The sequence below is a fragment of the Capricornis sumatraensis genome, chromosome 9 (genome assembly GCF_032405125.1).
Source record: "Capricornis sumatraensis isolate serow.1 chromosome 9, serow.2, whole genome shotgun sequence".
In the NCBI taxonomy this organism is placed as follows: Eukaryota; Metazoa; Chordata; class Mammalia; order Artiodactyla; family Bovidae; genus Capricornis; species Capricornis sumatraensis.
The window spans coordinates 82,428,130-82,451,132 of NC_091077.1; the positions used below are offsets into that span (position 1 = coordinate 82,428,130).

The window sequence follows — 23,003 nt, forward strand, 5'->3', positions numbered from 1 at the left end:
AACGAGTCAATCCTAAAGGAAATCATTCCTAAATATTCATTGGAGGGACTGATGCTGAAGCTGAAACTCCAATACTTTGGCCACCTGATGCAAAGAACCGACTCCTTGGAAAAGACCCTGATGCTGGGAAAGATTGAAAGCAGGAGGAGAAAGGAATGAGAGAGGATGAGATGGTTGGATGGCATCACCAACTCGATGGACATGAGTTTGAGCAAGCTCTGGGAGTTAGTGATGAACATGGAAGCCTGGTGTGCTGCAGTCCATGGGGCCGCAAAGAGTTGGACATGACTGAGTGACTGAAATGAATTGAACTGAAGAAAAAAGCAAGTAGATATTGTAATGCTATGTTAATTGTTTATAGAAGTCCTGACTTGAGAAAACATATCACCTATTGATACACATTTGGCAATTTTTCAACTTATCTGTAATAATGGGAGCTGATATTGTGGATAACCATATAACTCTACAGAGAAAAAAGAGAATTAGATCAAGGGTCCTATCTAAGAAATATTACCAGTTACGCTGTAAATGAAAGACAGAGAAGCATACTATGAAGATATGATTAGATGAGTGTTATGAGATTTAGTAGAGTGCCAGGAGATCCAAGGTACTGTTTCTTTTTCAGTACCTAATATCAAACTTAAAGTAACAGGTAAATAATAGGCAACCCCTGACGTCTACCTCCCCTGCTACCCCCAATGCAATTTAGTGTTGCTAAAGCCTTTCATGCTAAGTATCTTCAGTCATGTCTGACTCTTTGTGGCCCTATGGACTGTAGCCTGCCGGGCTCCTCTGCCCATGGGTATTCTCTAGGCAAGAATACTGGAGTGGGTTGCCATGCCCTTCTCCAGGGGATCTTCCCAACCCAGAGTTCGATCCTGTGCGTCTTACGTGTCCTGTATTGGCAAGCAGATTCTTTACCACTAGTGTCACCTGTTGATTCTAAATCCATGTATAGTGTATTTTTCATTGTTTATCATAACTCCTAATTAGACTTAAGATAAATCTGCTTTTTACTATATTTTCCGTGAACAAAAAGGTTCACCATCTCTATTTCAAGGACATAATGGAATAAACATTTGTAGTCATTTAAAGTAACAGTAACTTCTGAAATTCTCTTATTGCGAAGACATTTGGGCTTTTCATTTCATTTCTCTGATTCCTACTAATGGATTTTGTAATCATGAATACCAAATAATTCTTAGATGATGCTTAATATATTACAGCATACAGCATACCCTTAAAATGCTAATAATTTGTAGATCTATACTAGAACTCAGTGTTTTTTTTTTTTATTTTTGGCTTATTGCATTCTGATTGTAAGGACGTACAGGGTCTACACATCTGAAGCCCTGCATATGCAAGTCTTACTTGATCATATAATCATCTTAAGATGTTTAAACATTTTAAATATGCTTTAAGAAATGTGAGCAAGAAAATAATTGGAAAGTTGAGATTAATAGTCTCACAATAAAGTTCTCTTATCTGTTTAGAAAGTCCTATCAGCATTCTTTTCTCAGTTCCAGCTACTGTGGAAGATAAATATGCCCAGTTGTCAACCTAGGTATGTCACTGGTTTAGAATATTCATTTGTAATATTTTAAATTTAAATCTATAATAATGTTTCAAGCAGGTCACAAAACTAAAGAGTTAATGGTACAAACATCTTAGTAAGAAATACTTAGTAAAAAATATTATTCTTGATTAAAAATACCATTGATGATTAATGTAACTAGTCCAAAATAAGACAGTTTAGTTTCCTTTTTACTATGTAACTTGACTTGTTTCCTTTATTACTAGAATTTTGCAACTGTGTATTATAACAACTGTGTATTTACAGCTAAATGTTTTTCTATAATATGAAAATATCCTATATTACAAACTATAATGAATTGGGTTTGCTTTTTAGTGTGCATATATCTAGACACAGCTAAACTTTTTAAACATGTTAATAAATTAAAAGCACAAACTGAAAAAAACGAATTCCATCTGTTTGCCTAGGAATCATCTCAAGATATCTTTATTCCTCCTTTTCCTTTAGGTTTACATCTTGGTTCCCAAGACAGTAACAGAGATTAATTCTGCAAGGTTATTTAGACTACTTTGATAATGTATCAGTCTCTTTAGTTGATATATTCTAAGCAGAGTTCAGCTTACACCTTGAGAATCCTCCTGTCCCCAGAAACATTTGGAGTGACAATAAACAATTTCCCTGAAATTACTGTTTATTTTGTGTATTTTACTGATACTGTATATTCTCTTTTATCTGTGTGGCCATTCCACAGAACCTGAAAACAGTACATATACATTCTTACATTTTTCAAACAACAAATCTTTTTAGGTTTTATTAAATCTATGTATTATCACAGTATCAAGAGCTATTACACAGTCTTTTATTCATGCCCTTTTGCTGAAATTATACTATTCAATACAATTAAAACTGTTATCTCTTAAATATCTTCAAGATTTCTTAATTTGTATTTAGAGTATCACTGTCCCAATTGTTTATTTTACCTGAAATATTATAATTTTATTCACTTATTAATAAATATCATAGCAGTTTTAAAACATTTAAGTCTTTTATTGAGCAGTACATGTCCAGAGCTCTATAAGACACTGTGGAAGTTAAGGAAGACATATAAGATATGGTCTCTGATCTCAAAGAACTAAAAATTTAAAGGAAAACACTGCATTTCTGAAGCAACAAGAGAGATACACAGAGAATGAAACTGAGTGAAAAATTGTGTGAGACAAATCTGAATTATTAAGAGTAGAGAAGCTAATACAGGCTAAAGTAGATAAAGAGAATTTGATCTGGGCTTTGAAGTGATGGGTAAAAGGGTATGGCATTTAATCTTGCATTTAAAGATGTCCAGAATAAAACATCAGCTAAAGAAAATGGCTATGTTTTCTGAAATTGTGAATTTTTAATTCAAATCAGATAGAAAATGTTTTGTTTGTGTTGCTTGCTAAAATAAATGACAGAGTCAACTAGTGCAACCTAATATGATTACCAGTATTCAAAAAATTAATTGTTTTGAACTTTTTGACAAAGAAAAATAAAAACATACCTTAAAATCATAGATTATAGACTGAGTGAGGTGCTTAGTATAGATCTGTGTACAGAAAATTCACCATAAGGTCTTAAGAACTAACTACAAAAAAAATTTATTTTTGCCCATGCCTCTAAAGAAGAGACATGTTTTCAGAATGTCTTTAATTGTGGTTTCTGACTCTGGTTTTACTATTTGAAGTCCTAATTTTATATTGCAGATTATTTTGAAATTACAGAACTAATAAAGAACAGCTGTGTTAATAGCCTTACATGTCCAACAAAAAATGAAAGTAAAGGACTTTTAAATCGACACAACCATCCAATGTTACTTTTGTGGGAATTTGCTAACACTTTTTTAAAGTTTCCACTTTTTATTTGAAGGATGGTATAAAGATGGGTTGGATGTAGAGTTAGAGCACAGAAATATTTTATGCTTCTCAATTCATTAGGCCTGATTTGAGGACCTCTGATAAGTCCAGTGCAATTGGGCATGTGGTCCGTTAACATGTGTAATAAGGTGGACAGGCAGGAACAGAGGTAGAGAGAGTGAAAGGGCGTTTCCTGCCTTGGTTCTGAACTATGTGAATACAGGTAGGATGGTCCAGACGACTCATTTTCTCATACATTCCAGAATTTTTCTACAAAATAAGCGGAATATTTCAAGTAAAATATTTTTCTTGGATTGAGTTTTAAATACTTCTTGATTATTTTCATTGTTTCAGATAACAGATATTCACACCTGTTAAATGACCCCAAACTAGTGAATATAATTAGAAAAATAGAAACTGAAAAATGCTTGCCTGCTCTTAAGAAGAAATGACATTTTAAGCTTGTTCTACACTAAGTAGCCAAGAAAAAAACTGAAGAATTCTCTTTTGGAATTTTGAATGTAAGCATTTGAATATTTTGAAAGAAGTTGTTTGTTATTAGTGGTTTAAAACTGTTACCTTTATCCTCTGCCATCTAAAATAGGTTAGGGGGTTGTGTTTACCTGTCCATTTGTATTTTACTTCATTCAGGATCAAAATGTGAGCCTGAATTTAACACTCAATGGATAATGATGCATTATCCATTGACACTGTTGCAACTTCCAAGTGATAAAAAATTCTTTCCTTTCCAAATGTCCATCTTAGTCAAAGCTGCCGGACAATTGTGAAAATGTAAGAATATAAAATCATGATTTGGGTTTATGTTTTACTGATAATCTATTGTCTAAAAATAAAATATGCTTCATTTTTCTTCTGTATTGACTCAAACAAGTAATATTCTATGTCTGATCTTTATCTTATGTGTGTTTGTTTGCATAAGAGGAGCTTTAAAGGTTAAATACTCCAATTTACTTTCTTTTTCTTTTTTAATTTTTTTTTAAATTTTAAAATCTTTAATTCTTACATGTGTTCCCAAACATGAACCCCCCTCCCACCTCCCTCCCCATAACATCTCAGTGGGTCATCCCCATGCACCAACCCCAAGCATGCTGTATCCTGCGTCAGACATAGACTGGCGATTCAATTCTTACATGATAGTATACATGATAGAATGCCATTCTCCAAAATCATCCCACCCTCTCCCTCTCCCTCTGAGTCCAAAAGTCCGTTATACACAGCTGTGTCTTTTTTCCTGTCTTGCATACAGGGTCGTCATTGCCATCTTTCTAAATTCCAATTTACTTTCAATTATTATATAATTTGCATAGATAAAACTTTCCTATTTAAACTTAAATACTTGTTAAATGGATTCATTATACATACTTCAAAGCAAGAGTTTTTGGCCATTTGATTTTAAGTTTACGAGAAATAAATCAGATGTGACAAATAGTCTGAGATAATTTCAAACTTCTTGTAAGTTTTCCAAGTCTTTTTTGGGTAAAGGTTTAATAATAATAATTATGCTATTTAAAAATGATAATTTAATAATAATTTTACTGTTAAAATTAGAATTCAGCTTAAATTTATAATTTAAAAATTATAATTTTACTATTCTAATTAGAGTTAAGCTCAAATTGCTGAATTTAGGTTTTATATATATGTATATACACAACTGTATGTACTCATTGAAATAAAGCACAATTTTTCTTAGTCTGTTTCCATTCTTTTAAGAAACAGAAAGAGGTGAGATAAAACAAATTAAAGCATTTTAAAACAAATGAGCAGACATTATGACCTGCTTAGAATTCAAAAACAAAATGCATAAATACATACAAAATTTCTTTGTGGCTAAACCAGTACTCTTCAGTCCTTGTATAATATTTGTGCCCATAATACATTATTATTATGTGCCCATGAAAATGAAAGAGGAGAGTGAAAAAGTTGACTTAAAACTCAACATTCAGAAAACTAAGATCATGGCATCTGATCCTATCACTCCATGGCAAATAGATGGGGAAACACTGGAAACAGTGAGATACTTTATTTGGGGGGCCTCAAAAAATCACTGCAGATGCTGACTGGAGCCATGAAATTAAAAGATGATTGCTCCTTGGAAGGAAAGCTATGACCAAACTAGGCAGCATATTAAAAAGCAGAGACATTATTTTGCCAACAAAAGTCTGTCTAGTCAAAGCTATGGTTTTTCCAGTAGTCATGTATGGATGTGAGAGTTGGACTATAAAGAAAGCTGCATGCCAAAGAATTGATGCTTTTGAGCTGTGCTGTTGGAGAAGACTCTTGGGAGTCCCTTGGCCTGCAAGGAGATCCAACCAGTCCATCCTAACGGAAATCAGTCCTGACTGTTCATTGGTAGGACTGATGTTGAAGCTGAAACTCCAATACGTTGGCCACCTGATGCGAAGAACTGACTCGCTGGAAAAGACCCTGATGCTGGGAAAGACTGAAGGCTGGAGAAGAAGGGGATGAGAGAGGATGAGATAGTTGGATGGCATCACCGACTCGATAGACATGAGTTTTAGTAAGCTCTGGGAGTTGTTGATGGACAGGGAAGCCTGGTGTGCTACAGTCCATGAGTTCACAAAGAGTTGGACACGACTGAGTAACTGAACTGAACTAATACAAGAATATAAAAATCCTTTGATTTCCTTTATGTTTTAGCAAGTATATGTAAATATTTTTCAACATCTAGGAATTCTCAGCATTTAAATCTTTTTACAGAGTTTCTATGATATTAAGTAAAACATCTATCCGTGGTTTTGATCTGAAAATTTGAAAGTAAATTGGTAAATGTAATTCATCCAGAAAAGTTTACTCTGTGGGGTTAAACAACTATTTTATAAAATACCACTCAGATTGCAAACATTGGAGTTTTACTTTAGGACTTTTAGTTTTATTTGTAGATTGACTGATATGATTAGTCTCAGAATTATCAGTCATTCTTAAGTATTTCTTAATCTATATGTAACATATTTATAGGAATGCTCCTTCACAAACAAGATACTTTAGAAATATTCCTATCAGTGAATGCCATAATAGTAACTATTTATCCAGGAGGCTAAATAACAACACAAACCAAAAAAAAATAATAATAATTCTGTACTCTCAATATTGCCACCTACTCAGTGCCTTTAGAATCTCTGTTTAGAATCATGTGTAGATTCTGAAGCTAGTTCTTCCTCTTACTTGTTGTTTGTTTAGCATACTCACTTATGTCAGCAAATAGTTTAACAGGATAGCATAGTGGGATCTTGATTTTATTCCTTTGATATGTTAGATAACCACTCTGAACTTCAGTTAAAATGGATATAATAATAGTTCCATTTTGGTGATGATTAAATGAGTTTATATTTGTGCTATGCTTGAGTTATATTTCAACTATAAGATATGATAGCTGTATAATTTTGTCATTTAAAATCTTATTTTAGTTATAATAATTCTAATAAGTAAGGATAATTATGTGCTGTGTGCTTAGTTGCTCAGTCATATCCAACCCACTGCAACCCCATGGACTATATAGCCCACCAGGCTCCTCTGTCCATGAATATACTCCAAGCAAGAATACTTGAGTGGGTTGCCATGCCCTCCTCTGGTGATCTTGCCCCCAGGGATTGAACCCAGGTCTCCCGCATTGCAGGCAGATTCTTTACCGTCTGAGCCACCAGGGAAGCCCAAGGATAATTATAGTCATTATTATTAAATCATTGTGTTTTAGTATCTTTATCTACCGAAACGAGGAGAGCCTGTGTCTCTTTTAGAATTCCTTAACTATAATAAAGATGTATTAAACTATTTTATTTTGTAGTGACCTCTAGTAGAAGATTTAAGATATTTTTATATCTTACCTCTACATAAAAGTACTTGTTTGACATATGATATTATCATTTATAATTTATAGTAATAAATTATTGGTTTTTGACAGAGAAGTAATTACTGTTCCCAGGTTTATAAATTTAAAACCCTATATTTCTCTCAGATATTACAAAATTTTTGCTCTTTCTTCAGAGATAGCTTTTCTGATCAGTATTAACAGAAACTGAGGTTTAGAATCTTCATGTATGGGACTTCACTGGTGGTCCAGTGGCTAAGACTCTGTGCTTGCACAGCAGGAAGCATGGTTTCCATTCCTTGTCAGGGAACTAAGATCCTGTAGGCATGCCGTGCAGTGTGGCCCCCCCAAAAAAGAGTTTTCATGTGAAATTTATTTTATTATTCTGAGTATGAAAGTGAAAGTAGAGTTGCTCAGTCGTGTCTGACTCTGCGACCCTATGGACTGTAGCCTACAATGTTCCTCCGTCCATGGGATTTTCCAGGCAAAAGTACCAGAGTGGGTTGCCATTTCCTTCTCCAGGAGATCTTCCCAACCCAGGGATAGAACCTGGGTCTCCTGCATTGTAGGCAGATGCTTTACCATCTGAGCCACCAGGGAAGATGTATAGTGATTTAAAATATGTACTAGACAGTAGAAACAGATGGTAGCATGTTTTTATGGTATTTATGTTGTTTTCATTTCTGCTAAAATGTGAGAGAGTGACTTACCACTTAATTTTTTTTCTTAGGTTTTATGTTGATTTATATGATAAACTTTAGTAAGAAAGTAGGAGGTTGCCCAGTAGTTTTGGTCACTGTATTTATATCTGGCAAATGCACTATATTTAAATCTTACACCTTTTTTTTCCCCTCTCAGAAGAAAGAATATATATTTAAAACTGGGCCACTCAATCTTGATTTTCTCCCAAAACTAATCATGTTTTCTTTTGATCCTAGTTCAGGCTTGGTTCCTTCAACCTAGAGAAAATTGCAAGCCCAGCTGAGGTCATTAGAGAACTTATTTGTCACTGCCTGGACACCATTGCAGAAAGCCAAGCCAAAAATGAGCACCTGCAGAAAGAAAATGAAAGGCTTCTGAGAGATTGGAATGATGTTCAAGGACGGTGTGTACATAATGTGCTTGTATCTTAAGAACACTAAGCTCTTTATATTATTGTAGCTCTAAGTTAATGATTTATACTCTTATGCTATATGTAGACTATCATATATTTAAAACAAAATGTGCCATTGATTATACCTCTACTTAATGTGATTAAACTAAATTATTGGTCGTTATTGTACAATATAGGAGAACAGCAACACTTTTAGGTCATTAGTATTTGGTGGCACCAGAAAACTAATAACAGTAAGAAGTAATTGGACAGTGGGGATCAGAACCCATTAATAGCAAGCAAAGTTTAGGAAGTTTGATATTTATAAGGATTAAAGTGAAAGTGAAGTCACTCAGTTGTGTCCGACTCTTTGTGACCCCGTGGACTGTAGCCCACCAGGCTCTTCCATCCATGGGATTCTCCAGGCAAGAATACTGGAGTGGGTTGCCATTTCCTTCTCCAGGGGATCTTCCCCACCCAGGGATCGAACCTGAGTCTCCTGCATTGCAGGCAGACGCTTTAACCTCTGAGATTAATAATGAATAAAAAAGAGAAATGAAATATAGATAAGCATAGTTGATTCCTTATTTGAAATCTTTTTATGAATGACATCTATTTCAGGTGAAGTATGTTTTGGCTCCTGAGAAAAACTTAGTTTTTGCAGATTGATTGAAAGATCATATTCTCAGCATTTTAAAAAGAAGTAGTTGTTACTGCTGGATAAGACATTTGGAAGCCTTTATTTTCCTGGTTTTGCCTCTTTAAACAATGAAGAAGAAAGTGACCTATCTTCTCAATTACGCAGTTTTCTCAATTATATCATGATCTAGGCTGGTCCAGGGAATAGCTGTATTACTCTATTATATAAAAGATATTTGAAAGAAATGTATGTTGTGAATATTTAAATCTCTACAAAGACATATTAATATAATATGCATGTATTTGTTAGCATATACATTGTAACATGAAAGAATTGTGCAAAATATATAAAATAGTAATAATGCTCATTATTACATCCAGTATATAAATATTTTTTATCTTTTATTCAATCCATAAACATAAGAACATTTGAACATTTATCAAATTAGGGTCTTTTTAGGGTGCTCACTAATATTGTTCTATATGTGCATCAGTAAGTATATGGGGAAGTGTATGAAAAATATGAAGGGGTTTTATCTATATATCTATGTATAAATGAGGTTTACTAGAAGAAATAATTTCTATACATTCATTTATATTTATTAATTAATGTAAGGCATGAACCTAACATCTATCACCTAAAACTTGGTTATATTTGACTCTCATTTTTATATTGATTAAGTATCTTGTTTTCTTTTAGCTCTGAATTAATTTTTATCTCCAATTCTATAGTTAGACCAAATGAAAATTATATAAATGTTAAGAAACCATACAGAAAAATATGTTATTATTTCTTTTTAACTTTCTCTTTGAAATTCATGTTGCTGTGAACTAATATAAAATGTTCTAGAAAGCATGTTTTGGGACTTATATCAGTACTCTGGATGTATTTTTCTATTTTATATTCAAAATAAATCAAATGAAAGGAGATGTACTCTGGTTGTGATAAGCCATTATTTTAAAAACTCAAAATACCCTCAGGATGATAGGAAATTTGATCCACAAATTGCCCACAAAAATGCAGACTGGGTACTTGGTACTTGAGCAGATTGCTTTAAAACGTCTGCCAGAGGTTGAAAGAGGTATTGTCTCATCAGTATTCCACACCACTGCCATAGGAGGGAAATCAGCAGGGAACAAAGATGAGACAGTAGAGACAAACACACCCTGTGCTGTAAGACAGTGAGTGAGGGTACATATAATATGTGTCGCACCAATGCTCAATTTGCTATTTCTGAATTATCCAGAAAATTCTGTTGTGTTATTGTGACAAAAAGTTAACCTGTTTGATCAAATGCACAGCCATGTAGCTTGTCACCAGTCTTATGCTCCATCTATTCTTTTTTTTTTTTTTTCTGAATACTGGACCACATATCTTTTTCAGAAATTGAAGATGTGTGTTCTTGGAATAGCCCTCCAAACAGAGGAAACAAAATCTACTCCAGAGAATTCTAGGCTCTGGATGAATTCCAGATGTTAGATTAGTAGCTTTACCTATTTTCCAAATTTGGCTTTCTTTCCTATCATACAGAAAGTGGCTGTTTTAAAGAGTTGTAAATATACCTTGGTCACAGCCAAACTGTACTTCCTGAACTGTTCCCCGTCCAGAGCCTTAGTTCACTGGGAAATGAGTGAAGGATTTACCACTACTGCTTCCATAAGGCAGTAGTACTGGTCAAGAGTCTTCAGAGAGATTAGAAATAGGACATGGACATTCTGAGTTAGGTATCTATCTATCCACATAGAAAATAGAGTTGAGGCCCTCTCTTTAGGCCTAGTCACAGTTCATTTTCCTGGGCTGCTCCTGATTAGCCTTATATCAGTGTCCATTCATGATTCAATCATTTCTTTATCAGATTTTTTTTCCAGACTACATGTGCCTGGAGAGTGAGGCGGGGTACAAAATAGTTGCTGAGAATTCACTTAGAAGCTATGGTAGATAGGTCTGAAATATATTTAATAGAGAATAGGATATTATATGAGCAAAAAGCATATCATGGGAAATGTTTATGTTATGTTAAGAGGAGAAGTGTGAATTGCCAAAAATATGGATGGTATCTCATTTTTTGTAAAATACATCTTTAGATAAAGAATACCTAGAAGGAGAAAATTAAATGATACTAGTTTGTGTCTGTGTGGATCACAATAAACTGTGGAAAATTCTGAAAGAGATGGGAATACCAGACCACCTGACTTGCCTCTTGAGAAACCTGTATGGTTTCTCAAGTAGGTCAGGAAGCAACAGTTAGAACTGGACATGGAAAAACAAACTGGTTCCAAAAAGGAAAAGGAGTACGTCAAGGCTGTATATTGTCACCGTGCTTATTTAACTTATATGCAGAGTACATCATGAGAAAAGCTGGGCTGGATGAAGCACAAGCTGGAATCAAGATTGTCAGGAGAAATATCAATAACCTCAGCAATGCAGATGACACCACCCTTGTGGCAGAAAGTGAAGAAGAACTAAAGAGCCTCTTGATGAAAGTGAAAGAGGAAAGTGAAAAAGTTGGCTTAAAGCTCAACATTCAGAAAACTAAAATCATGGCATCCAGTCCCATCACTTCATGGGAAATAGATGGGGAAACAGTGGAAACAGTGGCTGACTTTATTTTTCTGGGCTCCAAAATCACTGCAGATGGTGATTGCAGCCATGAAATTAAAAGACGCTTACTCCATGGAAGGAAAGTTATGACCAACCTAGACAGCATATTAAAAAGCAGAGACATCACTTTGTCAACAAATGTCCATTTAGTCAAAGCTATGGTTTTTCCAGTGGTCATGTATGGTTGTGAGAGTTGGACTATAAAGAAAGCTGAGTGCCGAAGAATTGATGCTTTTGAAGTGTGGTGTTGGAGAAGACTCTTGAGAGTCCCTTGGACTGCAAGGAGATCCAGCCAGTCCATCTTAAAGGAGATCAGTCCTGAGTGTTCATTGGAAGGACTGATGTTGAAGCTGAAACTCCAATACTTTGGCCACCGGATGCAAAGAGCTAACTCATTTGAAAAGACCCTGATGCTGGGAAAGACTGAGGGCAGGAAGAGAAGGGGATGACAGAGGATGAGATGGTTGGATGGCATCATTGACACCATGGACATGGGTTTAGGTGGACTCTGGGAGTTGGTGATGGACCGGGAGGCCTGGTGTGCTGCGGTTCATGGGGTCGCAGAGAGTCAGACATGATGGAGCAACTGAACTGACTGAACTGAAGTGTGTCTGGAACTGTGCATTAAATTTTCTTACTTCTTGAGAGTATTTTTTGCATATATTTTTGTATTTAAACATGTATCATTATAATCAGAGCCAAATCTAAAGCTATTTCCATTTGGGATGATGGGGGAGAATGAATACGGTTTGAGTAAGGAATGAAGAATTGCAATAAGAGTGAAAAGGATGAGCTTTAACATGTATACTTTTAACATATATTTGCTGTTATTTTTTATTTGCTATTTAATAATTGCAATCTTAGCTCCATTTTAAACAAGTGATATTACTGGATTCACTTACTTTTGTATAATTTATATGAAAGAGAAAACATTAGAATTATTGTATGTAAATCCTTAGGTCATTAGCTATATTTATTTCACTGGTTTTTCTTTCTTAGTTTCAAATAACAATTCTCAAGTTCCGTGTTAGTGAATAGGTCTTTTGTTTGTACTCAAACATCAAGTTAGAAACTCTCTAGCTTTACTCTGAGTTATAGTTATTAAACCTATAATTGGAGGCAATTTTCAGCAGATTGAATTGGGTTGACACTCATGGAATCATTAGAATAGAAGGGACCTTGAAAGCTCTTCTCTGCCTTCAAGCTAGGATCACATTATAGCCAGATGAATTCAGTCTGATATTTAAAGACTCAAGAGATATCTTCAACTCCTGTTGGTTGCCCATTGCATTGTTTAAGAACAGTCACAGGCAGAAAATTCTTCCTTCCGTCTATTGGTAATCTGGGTCCTTTATGGTATACTTGAAGGCCATTTCCTCTTGTTCTGTCATCAGAAAGGATGAGGAACAGCTGTTTACCATCTTCTTCAGTACTTAAAGGCTTATTAAATCTCTTTACCACTGCTTTCTTTTCCATTTCTTTTTAGCATTCTTTGTCTTCTGAACTCTGTGCAGATATTCTTTTGCTGAACAACCCTGACCTGGGTATAAACTTGGTCAGAGCTGAAAATACAAGGATTACTGCACTAAGTACCACATGTTAACATTTGTATATCGTTTTATTTTGGGTTATCATTTAATCTGTATTATTTCAGGTGTTATTTTCTAGGAAATCGCCTTGTTTCTGCTCTCATTTTTGTTGTGTTTTTGACGTTTATTCTTAAATTCCTTGTTTTCCCATCCAGAAATATTTTATTTTGAATATTCAGTGTTTTTTGTATTTAGCTTTTACCCTTTTAGTTTTTTTTTAACTGGAGGATAATTACTTTACTATGTTGTGTTGGTTTCTGTTGACAACAAGCAGCTATATGTATACATAATATATACATATATCCCCTCCCTAGTTAGCCTCCCTCCCACCCCACCCTCCAGTCCAACCCCTCAGGTTATCACAGAGCACAGAACTGAGTTACTTTCCTTCAAGAAGTCCTCAACTGCTTTTAAATGAATATATTGCATGAAATAATTTATGTTTTAGTCTTTAAAATAGAGGTTTATTCATTGTCTGTGTGTAGGCACATATCAAGTATATTCAATTTCTGCAAGTCTGCCTTCTTTATATATATATGAGGGATTAAAGTTAGTACTGTCTCTTATTAGCTCATTTGAATATTGTAGAAAAAATTATAAATGATAAAGAATTTTATGTTTTGTCCTATATACCTAAATTTAAAGTATATAGTGTTTTACATATCTCCTTGGAAATTTCAAGTTGGATGCTTTCATTTATTTTATAAGTACATACATTTAAGTGTGTGTGTGTGTGTGCTGGATTATAAAATACAACTTGGTATATGATGTTCTTGCTATGGAGCAGTTCATAATCTATTTTGGGAGAACAGATTAGGTAAATCACTTAATCCCAAAATAAGATCACGGTTGCTATTAAAGTAATATTAACAAAGTACCAGAAACAGGCTACCGTTACCCTTGTTTCAAATTTCTCTCACAAATATGTTCTTTTGGAAATAAGCCAAAGATGTGAATGTGTGCTCAGTCACTTCAGTCGTGTCCGACTCTCTGTGACCCCATGGACCATGGCCCGCCAGGCTCCTCTGTCCATGGGATTCTCCAGGCAAGAACACTGGAGTGGGTTGCCATTCCCTTCTCCAGCGATAAAGTATGAAATGAGTGAAGGGAGTGAAGTGAAGTCGTTCAGTCGTGTCCGACTCTTTGCAACCCCATGGACTGTAACCTACCAGGCTCCTCCATAAGTTATTACATTTAGGCATTTAGGTGTTTTAAAAGCCTTTTTTGCTATGAATTTTCAATTTTGATCCTTTTCTCAGTGTGTAAACTACAAATGCTAATAGTAAGTTCTAATTATTTGTTTACCAATATAAAACTTTAAATCAATGAAAACATTTTAAAGTGATTTTTTAAGTTGGAATTGTTTATTTTTAATTAATTTTTACTTAAAATGATTTTAATTGTATTTTTCTTGAAAAAAAATTTTAAATCATCTTCAGTATTAGATTGAATAATGCTAAGAAAACCCCACACCATATATTAATTGTTTTTTTAATTTACATTTTAGGTTTGAAAAATGTGTGAGTGCTAAGGAAGCTGTAGAGACTGATCTTTATAAACGGTTCATTTTGGTGCTGAATGAGAAGAAAGCAAAGATCAGAAGCTTACATAAATTGTTAAATGAAGTTCAAGAACTGGAAAAGAACATCGAACATAAGATGTATTTTTGACCTTTCTGTTTTGGGATGGCAGAAGCATACATTTTAGTGGAATTTCTTCCCAAACTTAATGAAAGTTAGATGCAAACTTTTTAGTGACATATCATAGGCGGGGGTTGGATGCTGTGGTTGTTAGTTACAGTGGACTGGAGAATACACAACATAATCTCTCCATTATCTGCCCAACAGTCACACCTACACTTAAATCATAAAACTGCCATGAGACTGCTAAATAATAGTAGTTTAATTCTTTGGCATTACTAAGGAATATATTAATTAAAAACTTTAATCTTCTGCAGATCCACAGAGGTTGGGCACACATTTGTAATCCTGATCTAAGTAGTTGTTAATTTTAGGATCAAATGGCTCTGAGCATGAATATGTACTTGATTTTTAAGGAAGAATCATAGGTGACTTATGGCTGATATGGCTTGTACAATTATAATTACTTTAGGCATTAACTGATGTAGGTTTGGGTCTATTATTCCTGAATCTGAGAGAAAGCACAAATTTACTAATGGCATAATATAAAGAATGTAACATTTAGTATCAGATGATCCTAGTTCAGGTGTTGATCTGGTACACCTTGGCTTTGTCCTTTAAACTCTCTGTGCCTCACTTGACTATCTTCATAATAAGAGCAAAGGTAGCCATCTCAGAATTTTGGGAAGACCAAATGAGTTCTGCTCAAAGGCAGAACTGTCTTGAAATCAGTAAAGCGCTGACCACTCTGTGACACACACAAGATAATTTAGGAGAGTAGTATTGTGATTTGACAGATGAATAATAAATGATAATAAACTGATTCAAGAATTAATTACAGTGAGCACTAAACATTTACATTAGGTAAAACACACTTGTTCTTAAGAGAGTTAACAAATGGTCTTTAAAGTGCTTTCTTAATTACATAATTTGAATATATATTTGTTAATTATAATGTTTTTCTAAGGATATTTTCTATAAATACTTACTGGTAAATTTGAGACCTGGCCAAGAATGAACCAATAATTTATAATTCCACCTTTCTCTCTTTCTAGGGAAACTCCAACATGTTCTGAAATGACTACTGACAGAGATGCAGTCTATGATGAAAGTACTGATGAGGACAGTGAAATTCCATCTAATCCTGTGTTAACTCCAGGTAAAGTAAATACATATATTTCTTTTGATGAATACCTCACTTGGGCTTATATCTTATTATGGTAAAAAACCATAAAGAAAAATGTTTCGAAAATAATTTTTTCTACAAACATTTTTCAGGGTTTTTACTCTAAAACCACAGCTACTTAAAGTTAAAAATTAATATTCATTATAAAATGCAGCAACTCACTGGCAACAACAAAACAAACAAGCATGTACAAACATATACATACACACATGTATGCCAAGGTATAATGTTTCTTATTAAGCATAGATGGGTAAGTGGTAAGCAAGATATGACTGCATGCTAAATATCTCCAGCTGAAAGCTGGCTGCCTTTAACATTTGAGGTCTTATCCGGCTAGAGCTACGTGAAGGAGCAGGGTGATCTAGAATGGTTTAGATTATCCTGAGATTAAGTCCTCTCACTATTCAGATGAGATCGGGCACTTTCAGGGTGGTATGGCTGTTGTTTTCTCTTACTATTCAGAAAAGTGCTAGAATAGAGGGAGGTGGGTTAAGAAAAAAGATGAGAAATGGCAGAGTACTTAAGGCTTACTTAATCCAACAGACCAGCAGCTTTTTAAACTCATGGATTATTTTTCTAGAGTTTTACAAATTTCCTAGAGGTAGGATCCCTTGAACTCATCTTATACATACAAGGTTCTGGTATAAATGTTCTGATTCATTTATTTAACAAATATATTTTTGAATGTTTATTATATACTGAGAACTTTTCTATGCAGTAAGGGTACAAAACACAGAAAGTTCCTCTTTCATGGAGTTTAAATTCTAGACAGGGAAACAGATAATAACAAGGTAAATAAATTTAAGTTTGTTGGGTAGTGATAAATGCTGAAGAGAAAAATAAACCAGGGAAGGATAACAGAAGATGTCAGGGAGGAAATAACAATGAGGGTTGTGATTTTAGCTAAAGCACCAGAAAAGACCTTGGTAAAAAGGTAATAAGTCTACCTGTGGGAAGAACATGCCAGGCAGAAAAAGAAGTTAAGTCCAGAGGCCTTGATGTGTGCGCTTGCCTGATGTGTTCAAGCAATAGCATGGAGAGCAGTATGCATAAAGTGAAAAGATAAAGATAGGAAGGATTAGGAGATGAGGGAGGCCAGATTGTGTATAGGGTCTCACAGGTCATTGTAAGGATTTCAGTTTGCACTCTGAGTGATACTGGAAACTGTTGCAGAGTTTTAAACAGTCAAGTGACATGATCTGACTTGTTTTAATAGGATTAATCTGTTGTGTTGAGAATAGGGTCCTCACTATAGGAGGATCAATATGGAAGAAGATAAAACAGAAAGAAAGCTAGTTTAACAATGAGTGAAGGATTAGAGGGGATTAGACCTGAGTGAAAGCAGTGAAGGTGATAAACAAAGGGAAGATTCTAGAAATGTTTAGAGGCAGCAAGATTTGCTGAAAAAGTGAATTAGAAGGGAAAGACAGCAATGATGGTAAGCTTTTTGGAATGAAATACTGAAGGCAAGCAATTGAGGGAACTACCAATTTGGGAGAGATTGTAAGAGGAAGGTCTGCACCTCAATTTAAGAAACATTAATTCTGAGATATTCAGCAGGGAGCTGGACATAAAAATTTGTACTTTGAGGGAGGGCTCCCTGCTGACATATAAGTGAAAATGGTATTTAGAGCTTGCTGAGATCTCAAGGGAGTTAGAGAAGACAAAAGATCAGTGGTTCAAGAATGCCATACTAACACACTTGAGTGTACAGAGGTGGGAAAGATGAGGAGACCAACAAAGTAGAATGAGGGGGCCACAAATATTATAGGTGTGGTATCTTGGAAGCCAAGTCAAGAAAGTATTTCAAGGAGGAGACAGTGATTCAGTTCAGTTCAGTTCAGTTGCTCAGTCATGTCCGACTCTTTGCGACCCCATGAATCGCAGCATGCCAGGCCTCCCTGTCCATCACCAACTCCTGGAGTTCACTCAGACTCAACGTCCATCGAGTCAGTGATACCATCCAGCCATCTCATCCTCGGTTGTCCCCTTCTCCTCCTGCCCCCAGTCCCTCCCAGCATCAGTCTTTTCCAATGAGTCAACTCTTCGCATGAGGTGGCCAAAGTACTGGAGTTTCAGCTTTCGCATCATTCCTTCCAAAGAAATCCCAGGGTTGATCTCCTTCAGAATGGACTGGTTGGATATCCTTGTAGTCCAAGGAACTCTCCAACACCACAGTTCAAAAGCATCAATTCTTCGGCACTCGGCCTTCTTCACAGTCCAACTCTCATATCCATACATGACCACAGGAAAAACCATAGCCTTGACTAGACAGACCTTAGTCGTCAAAGTAATGTCTCTGCTTTTGAACATGCTATCTAGGTTGGTCATAACTTTCCTTCCAAGGAGTAAGCGTCTTTTAATTTCATGGCTGCAGTCACCATCTGCAGTGATGTTGGAGCCCAAAAAAATAAAGTCTGCCACTGTTTCCACTGTTTCCCCATCTATTTCCCATGGAGTGATGGGACCAGATGCCATGATCTTCGTTTGACAGTGATTAGCTGAGTTAAATGCTTCAAACTGAGCAAGGATGATGAGGACTGAGTACTGACTGCTGTATTTAGCAACACAGATGTTATTAGGGATCTTAATAAAAACATTTTCAGTGGACTGGTGGGAAATAGAAGAGAACAGGAGATTCAAAAGGAATGAGAGGAGAGAATTGGAGAAGAGATAGCAAGTATCAGCAATACTTTTAACAAGTTTTACCATTAAAAAGGAAAGACCCAGGTCAGTAGCTGAAGAGGGGCGTGAGATCAAGAGGGTATTTTTTTTTCTTAGATGAGAGAAATAATGTCATGTTTGAATACTGATGGGGTAAGAAAGGATAGAGGGGGGAAAAAGTGTCCAGGCAGTAGATAGAAGTAAGAAATGCTGGAATATTGTCTCTAAGTAGATGAGATGGGATCAGATACACAAATGGCAGGATTTATTTAGCTGGGAGCTTGGTTGCTTCTCCCAATGACAGGGAAGAAGGTAGAATAAATGGATAAAGACAAAGAAAAAGTGTCTACTTGTATTCATGAAAGTATACTGGTGTTGATTAATTTAGTTGATTGATTAATTTAAATTAGATCACACAATCACACACAAATTCTCATTTTCACGTGAGAGTAAAATTTCTTTTAATTTGGAGGCTGTGCTTGGTTTACATTAGTGGCCCATTTAAAATGAAATCTCTGTTTTAAAAATAATCAAATGTAATTGAAAGTTCGCAAGGAAAGAGAATCAATACTCTTTCCATTTGAACAATCTGAACTTCTGTTAAACACAATGGCCTTTGATTTTGTTCTCTATTCAAAGTATTTTACAAACCTTTGATGTAGATGAAAATTATTTTTGAAGAGAAAATATACAGTTAAATATAGGGTCCTTTATGTGTTCAGTCTCTTTTAAGCAAACCTTTAAACTATAATTGTACTATTTTAAATTTGGCAAAATTTCTTCTCTTCAAAAATGTTTAGATCATTGCTTATTTTTTATATATTTTACGTTATTTTTTCTTTAACTCATATCTAGTTCACTACATATTTGACTGTAGGTCTCTGATTCTCTCTCTCTCTCTCTTTTTTTTTTTTGCATTTAACTTGCTTTTGACAAGTTTTAATTAAGAGCATTTTTATTAGAAATTTTAACTGTTCTTTTCTCTCTGCTTCTTTAAGAAGTATTCATGAAACTAAAGTTTACTTTAAAGAAAAGTGAATCTTAGATAGAAAGTGCTTGATATGTCATTAAGTACTAGACTAAACAGATATGAGGAGAAACATTTTATATGTTAAACAATAAAATGAACCTCATATTATATCAAATTTCCATAAACTATTCTTCTTTGGTGACAAAATATATTCTTAGTCTATGGGATTTTCTTTTATCTAGCTTAGTCCTTTGGCTTTTTATATATTATTATTGAGTAGTGGGTGAAAGCAGTGAGAATTTCTTCCTTAACTAATTCTGCCATCTTGACAATAACTTCTTAGAGTATAAGTAAATCAGTTCAGTTCAGTTCAGTCACTCAGTCGTGCCCGACTCTTTGCGACCCCATGAATTGCAACACGCCAGGCCTCCCTGTCCATCACCAACTCCCGGAGTTTACTCAGACTCACGTCCATCGAGTCAGTGATGCCATCCAGCCATCTCATCCTCTGTCGTTCCCTTTTTCTCCTGCCCCCAATCCCTCCCAGCATCAGAGTCTTTTCCAATGAGTCAGCTCTTTGCATGAGGTGGCCAAAGTACTGGAGTTTCAGCTTCAGCATCGTTCCCTCCAAAGAACACCCAGGACTGATCTACATGAATTTATTTTAGATATTGCAGGTTCATGTATGCTTTCTATACTATAAAAACAAGAGGAAAACAAATCAATGGAATTTAATACATTTATCTTTCAGAAAACCATTTCTTTCAATGGCTAAATGTGTAACTTGATAATAGTTTTTATTATGTAATATATTTTCATCATTAATTATTAAAATCACCAGATTTCCTCATGAGTTGTTTACATTATTACCTCATTCCTACAGAGGTTTAGTGAGACCGGAATCATTTAGTGATTCCACAACATTGATTCAAGTAAAATATTTCTTTATGTGTGTACTCAGAAGTAAGGTAGGAGTGTCATAGTTTGTAGGAAACTGATAGGTAACATTTTTATCAATAAGCAGTTTTATTACTTTTTTCCTCCAACATTTTTAAATTTTCCTCATTGTTAGGATTGTTGAGGAAATAACTAGTGACAAGTAGTCCAATCTAATAAATGACATCATGTTTATATGTACTATGCCACATTTAAAGGTTTAAGAAAAGCCTTTAAAGTGTTCATCAACAATTTATTAACTAACAGGAGATCTCTGAAGTATTCTGAAATTTGAACATCACAGTTGATACCACCCCATGACTACATTTTATATTTTTCTGTAGTAAAATTTGCTTTCTCTATGTTCTAATTTCCAAAATTTCTAGAGAACAGTGTTTTTATAGACTTTATTATTTCCTACACTGTGATTACATACTAAGTCCTAGGGTTTGTAGGTATTTCACTTTATTTCAGATTAAGATTATGATAGATAAGCTAGGTGCTATGTTCCCTATTTATAACTCAGTTATTGGATTACAAAGGAGGATAAGTCAGGGTGTGGCATTAAGACTCCTGGTTGGTCTGGATTTTTCCTACCTCCAGTATTGTTTCTGGTTTTTAATTCAGTGGAAACATACTGGGTTATTATAGGTATTATTAAACAATCTGCGCTACAGGAAACCCTCTTTCTTTAGTTACTACTCAAGGTAACACCTGATGTCCATTGCTGTGGAGAAACTTCAAGTTGAATTAGGTCACCAAAATATCCAATGATATAAGCATAATTGATATAGCATCTTAGTGACAAAACATTACTAAGCAACAGTTTATCCAAGTGGCCTTTCAATTACCCCACCAATATCTGATCTAACCTAAGAAATAATTTAGAATTATGCAGATTTTTATATTGTTTCCTAATCATTTTATACTATATTAAAAGTAGAATAATGTGAAAACAGTTTTTAAATGTATATGAATGTTCTAAGAATTTTAAAAATTATCATAAAGCATTTATTAGTCTTAACATAATTCAAATTATGTGTGAATATTTAGTGGAAAAAACTGGATTTATTTTATAGAAATAGGATCTTAACATAAGTTAAGTATTTTGAAAATATTGTTAACTGGCTCCTACTTAACCACCACAAGATGAATTATTTTAATGTCTCATTAATTATGTTTAATATAACAAAACTTATTTTATTGGATAGTCAATATTTTTAAATTATAATTATTTCTAATAAAATTAACAAATTTCTTACATTTAGAGAATAGTTAAATCAACCTTACTAAAAATAAAAATAAGAAATATACTTATTCTAAAATGTTTTTGCTTGCTACACTTTGTATTAAAGGTCCACAACCACGAAAATAAGCTTTCTTACCACTTTCTCTATAATTATTAGCCTGAGATTTAGCACATTAGTTTAATTAGTCTTCGTTCGTGTCCAACAGGAAGGTCCCTGTATAACTGCTATCAGTAATTCAGGCTTTTGCTTAGTTGGTGGGCTTCCTGAAAGGAAGTGTGATTATAGAATGGCCTTTTTGAAAATAAATGAATGGCTATGTCAAACAGTTGATGAATACTGATATAGTAGCTTTTAAAAATAGAACAGAATCCAAAATTTCCAACTATCAAAGAGCTCGTTGCTTTGAACACTGAATGTCCACTCACAGAAGGGATAACAACATGTCCTGCCAAAGAGATTACTCAGAATTCAGCTTTAGAATCGTAGATTATGCCCTTAATATTCTCCAGCTTGTTTATCATAGACACATTTGTTTCTAAACTCTAAATTAAAAGCTTGATTTAGAAGAACCTATCACAAAACTGGAAAATCAATTTGAGTGTATTTCCTAGCAATCATGGGCTCTTATTCATAAACAACCTTGTGGAAGAATGATGACATAATTTGAGGAATCTAGATCTAATATAGATCTTCTATTATTAATACAAGCCCATCATTTGTCAGAAGAGACAGAAGCCTAGAAAGGTTGAGTACAATACTGTTGGTCACACAGGAGAAAATAATGAGAAAGTGTTTGCCCTCTGTAATGATTGATTGCCTACCTTTGCACATTTCTTTTTGAGATATTATAAAAACCCTGGGGTATGTGCTAGCACTAAGGAAATTGTCATTGATGCAATACAAAATAACATGTCTTTCTTCTAAAGAGAAGAGAAATCCTATTTAAGGGTAAATTTTCCATAGAGATAATCAGTATTATTAAATAAGGAAGACTTTATGACATAAACCTTTTGGAGAAAATTCCAGAATGTACATATTTCTATTGAGGTCATCCTTTGTATATATATATTTTAATTGAGATACAGTTGACATGTGACCTTGTGTAAAGTACACAATGTGTAGATTTGGTACATTTATAATTACAATGTGACTACCACTGAAGCA

General features: G+C 34.5%; 1 protein-coding gene across 1 annotated transcript in view; it reads left to right on the plus strand.

Annotated features, from left to right (window-relative positions):
* XRCC4 (X-ray repair cross complementing 4) overlaps positions 1-23,003 on the plus strand; it is a 282,226-nt gene that overhangs the window by 111,260 nt on the left and 147,963 nt on the right. The window contains exons 4-6 of the mRNA XM_068980715.1: positions 8,209-8,375; positions 14,701-14,853; positions 15,889-15,992. Of these exons, the coding sequence (XP_068836816.1) occupies positions 8,209-8,375; positions 14,701-14,853; positions 15,889-15,992 (424 nt within the window). The remainder of the gene's footprint in view (positions 1-8,208; positions 8,376-14,700; positions 14,854-15,888; positions 15,993-23,003) is intronic.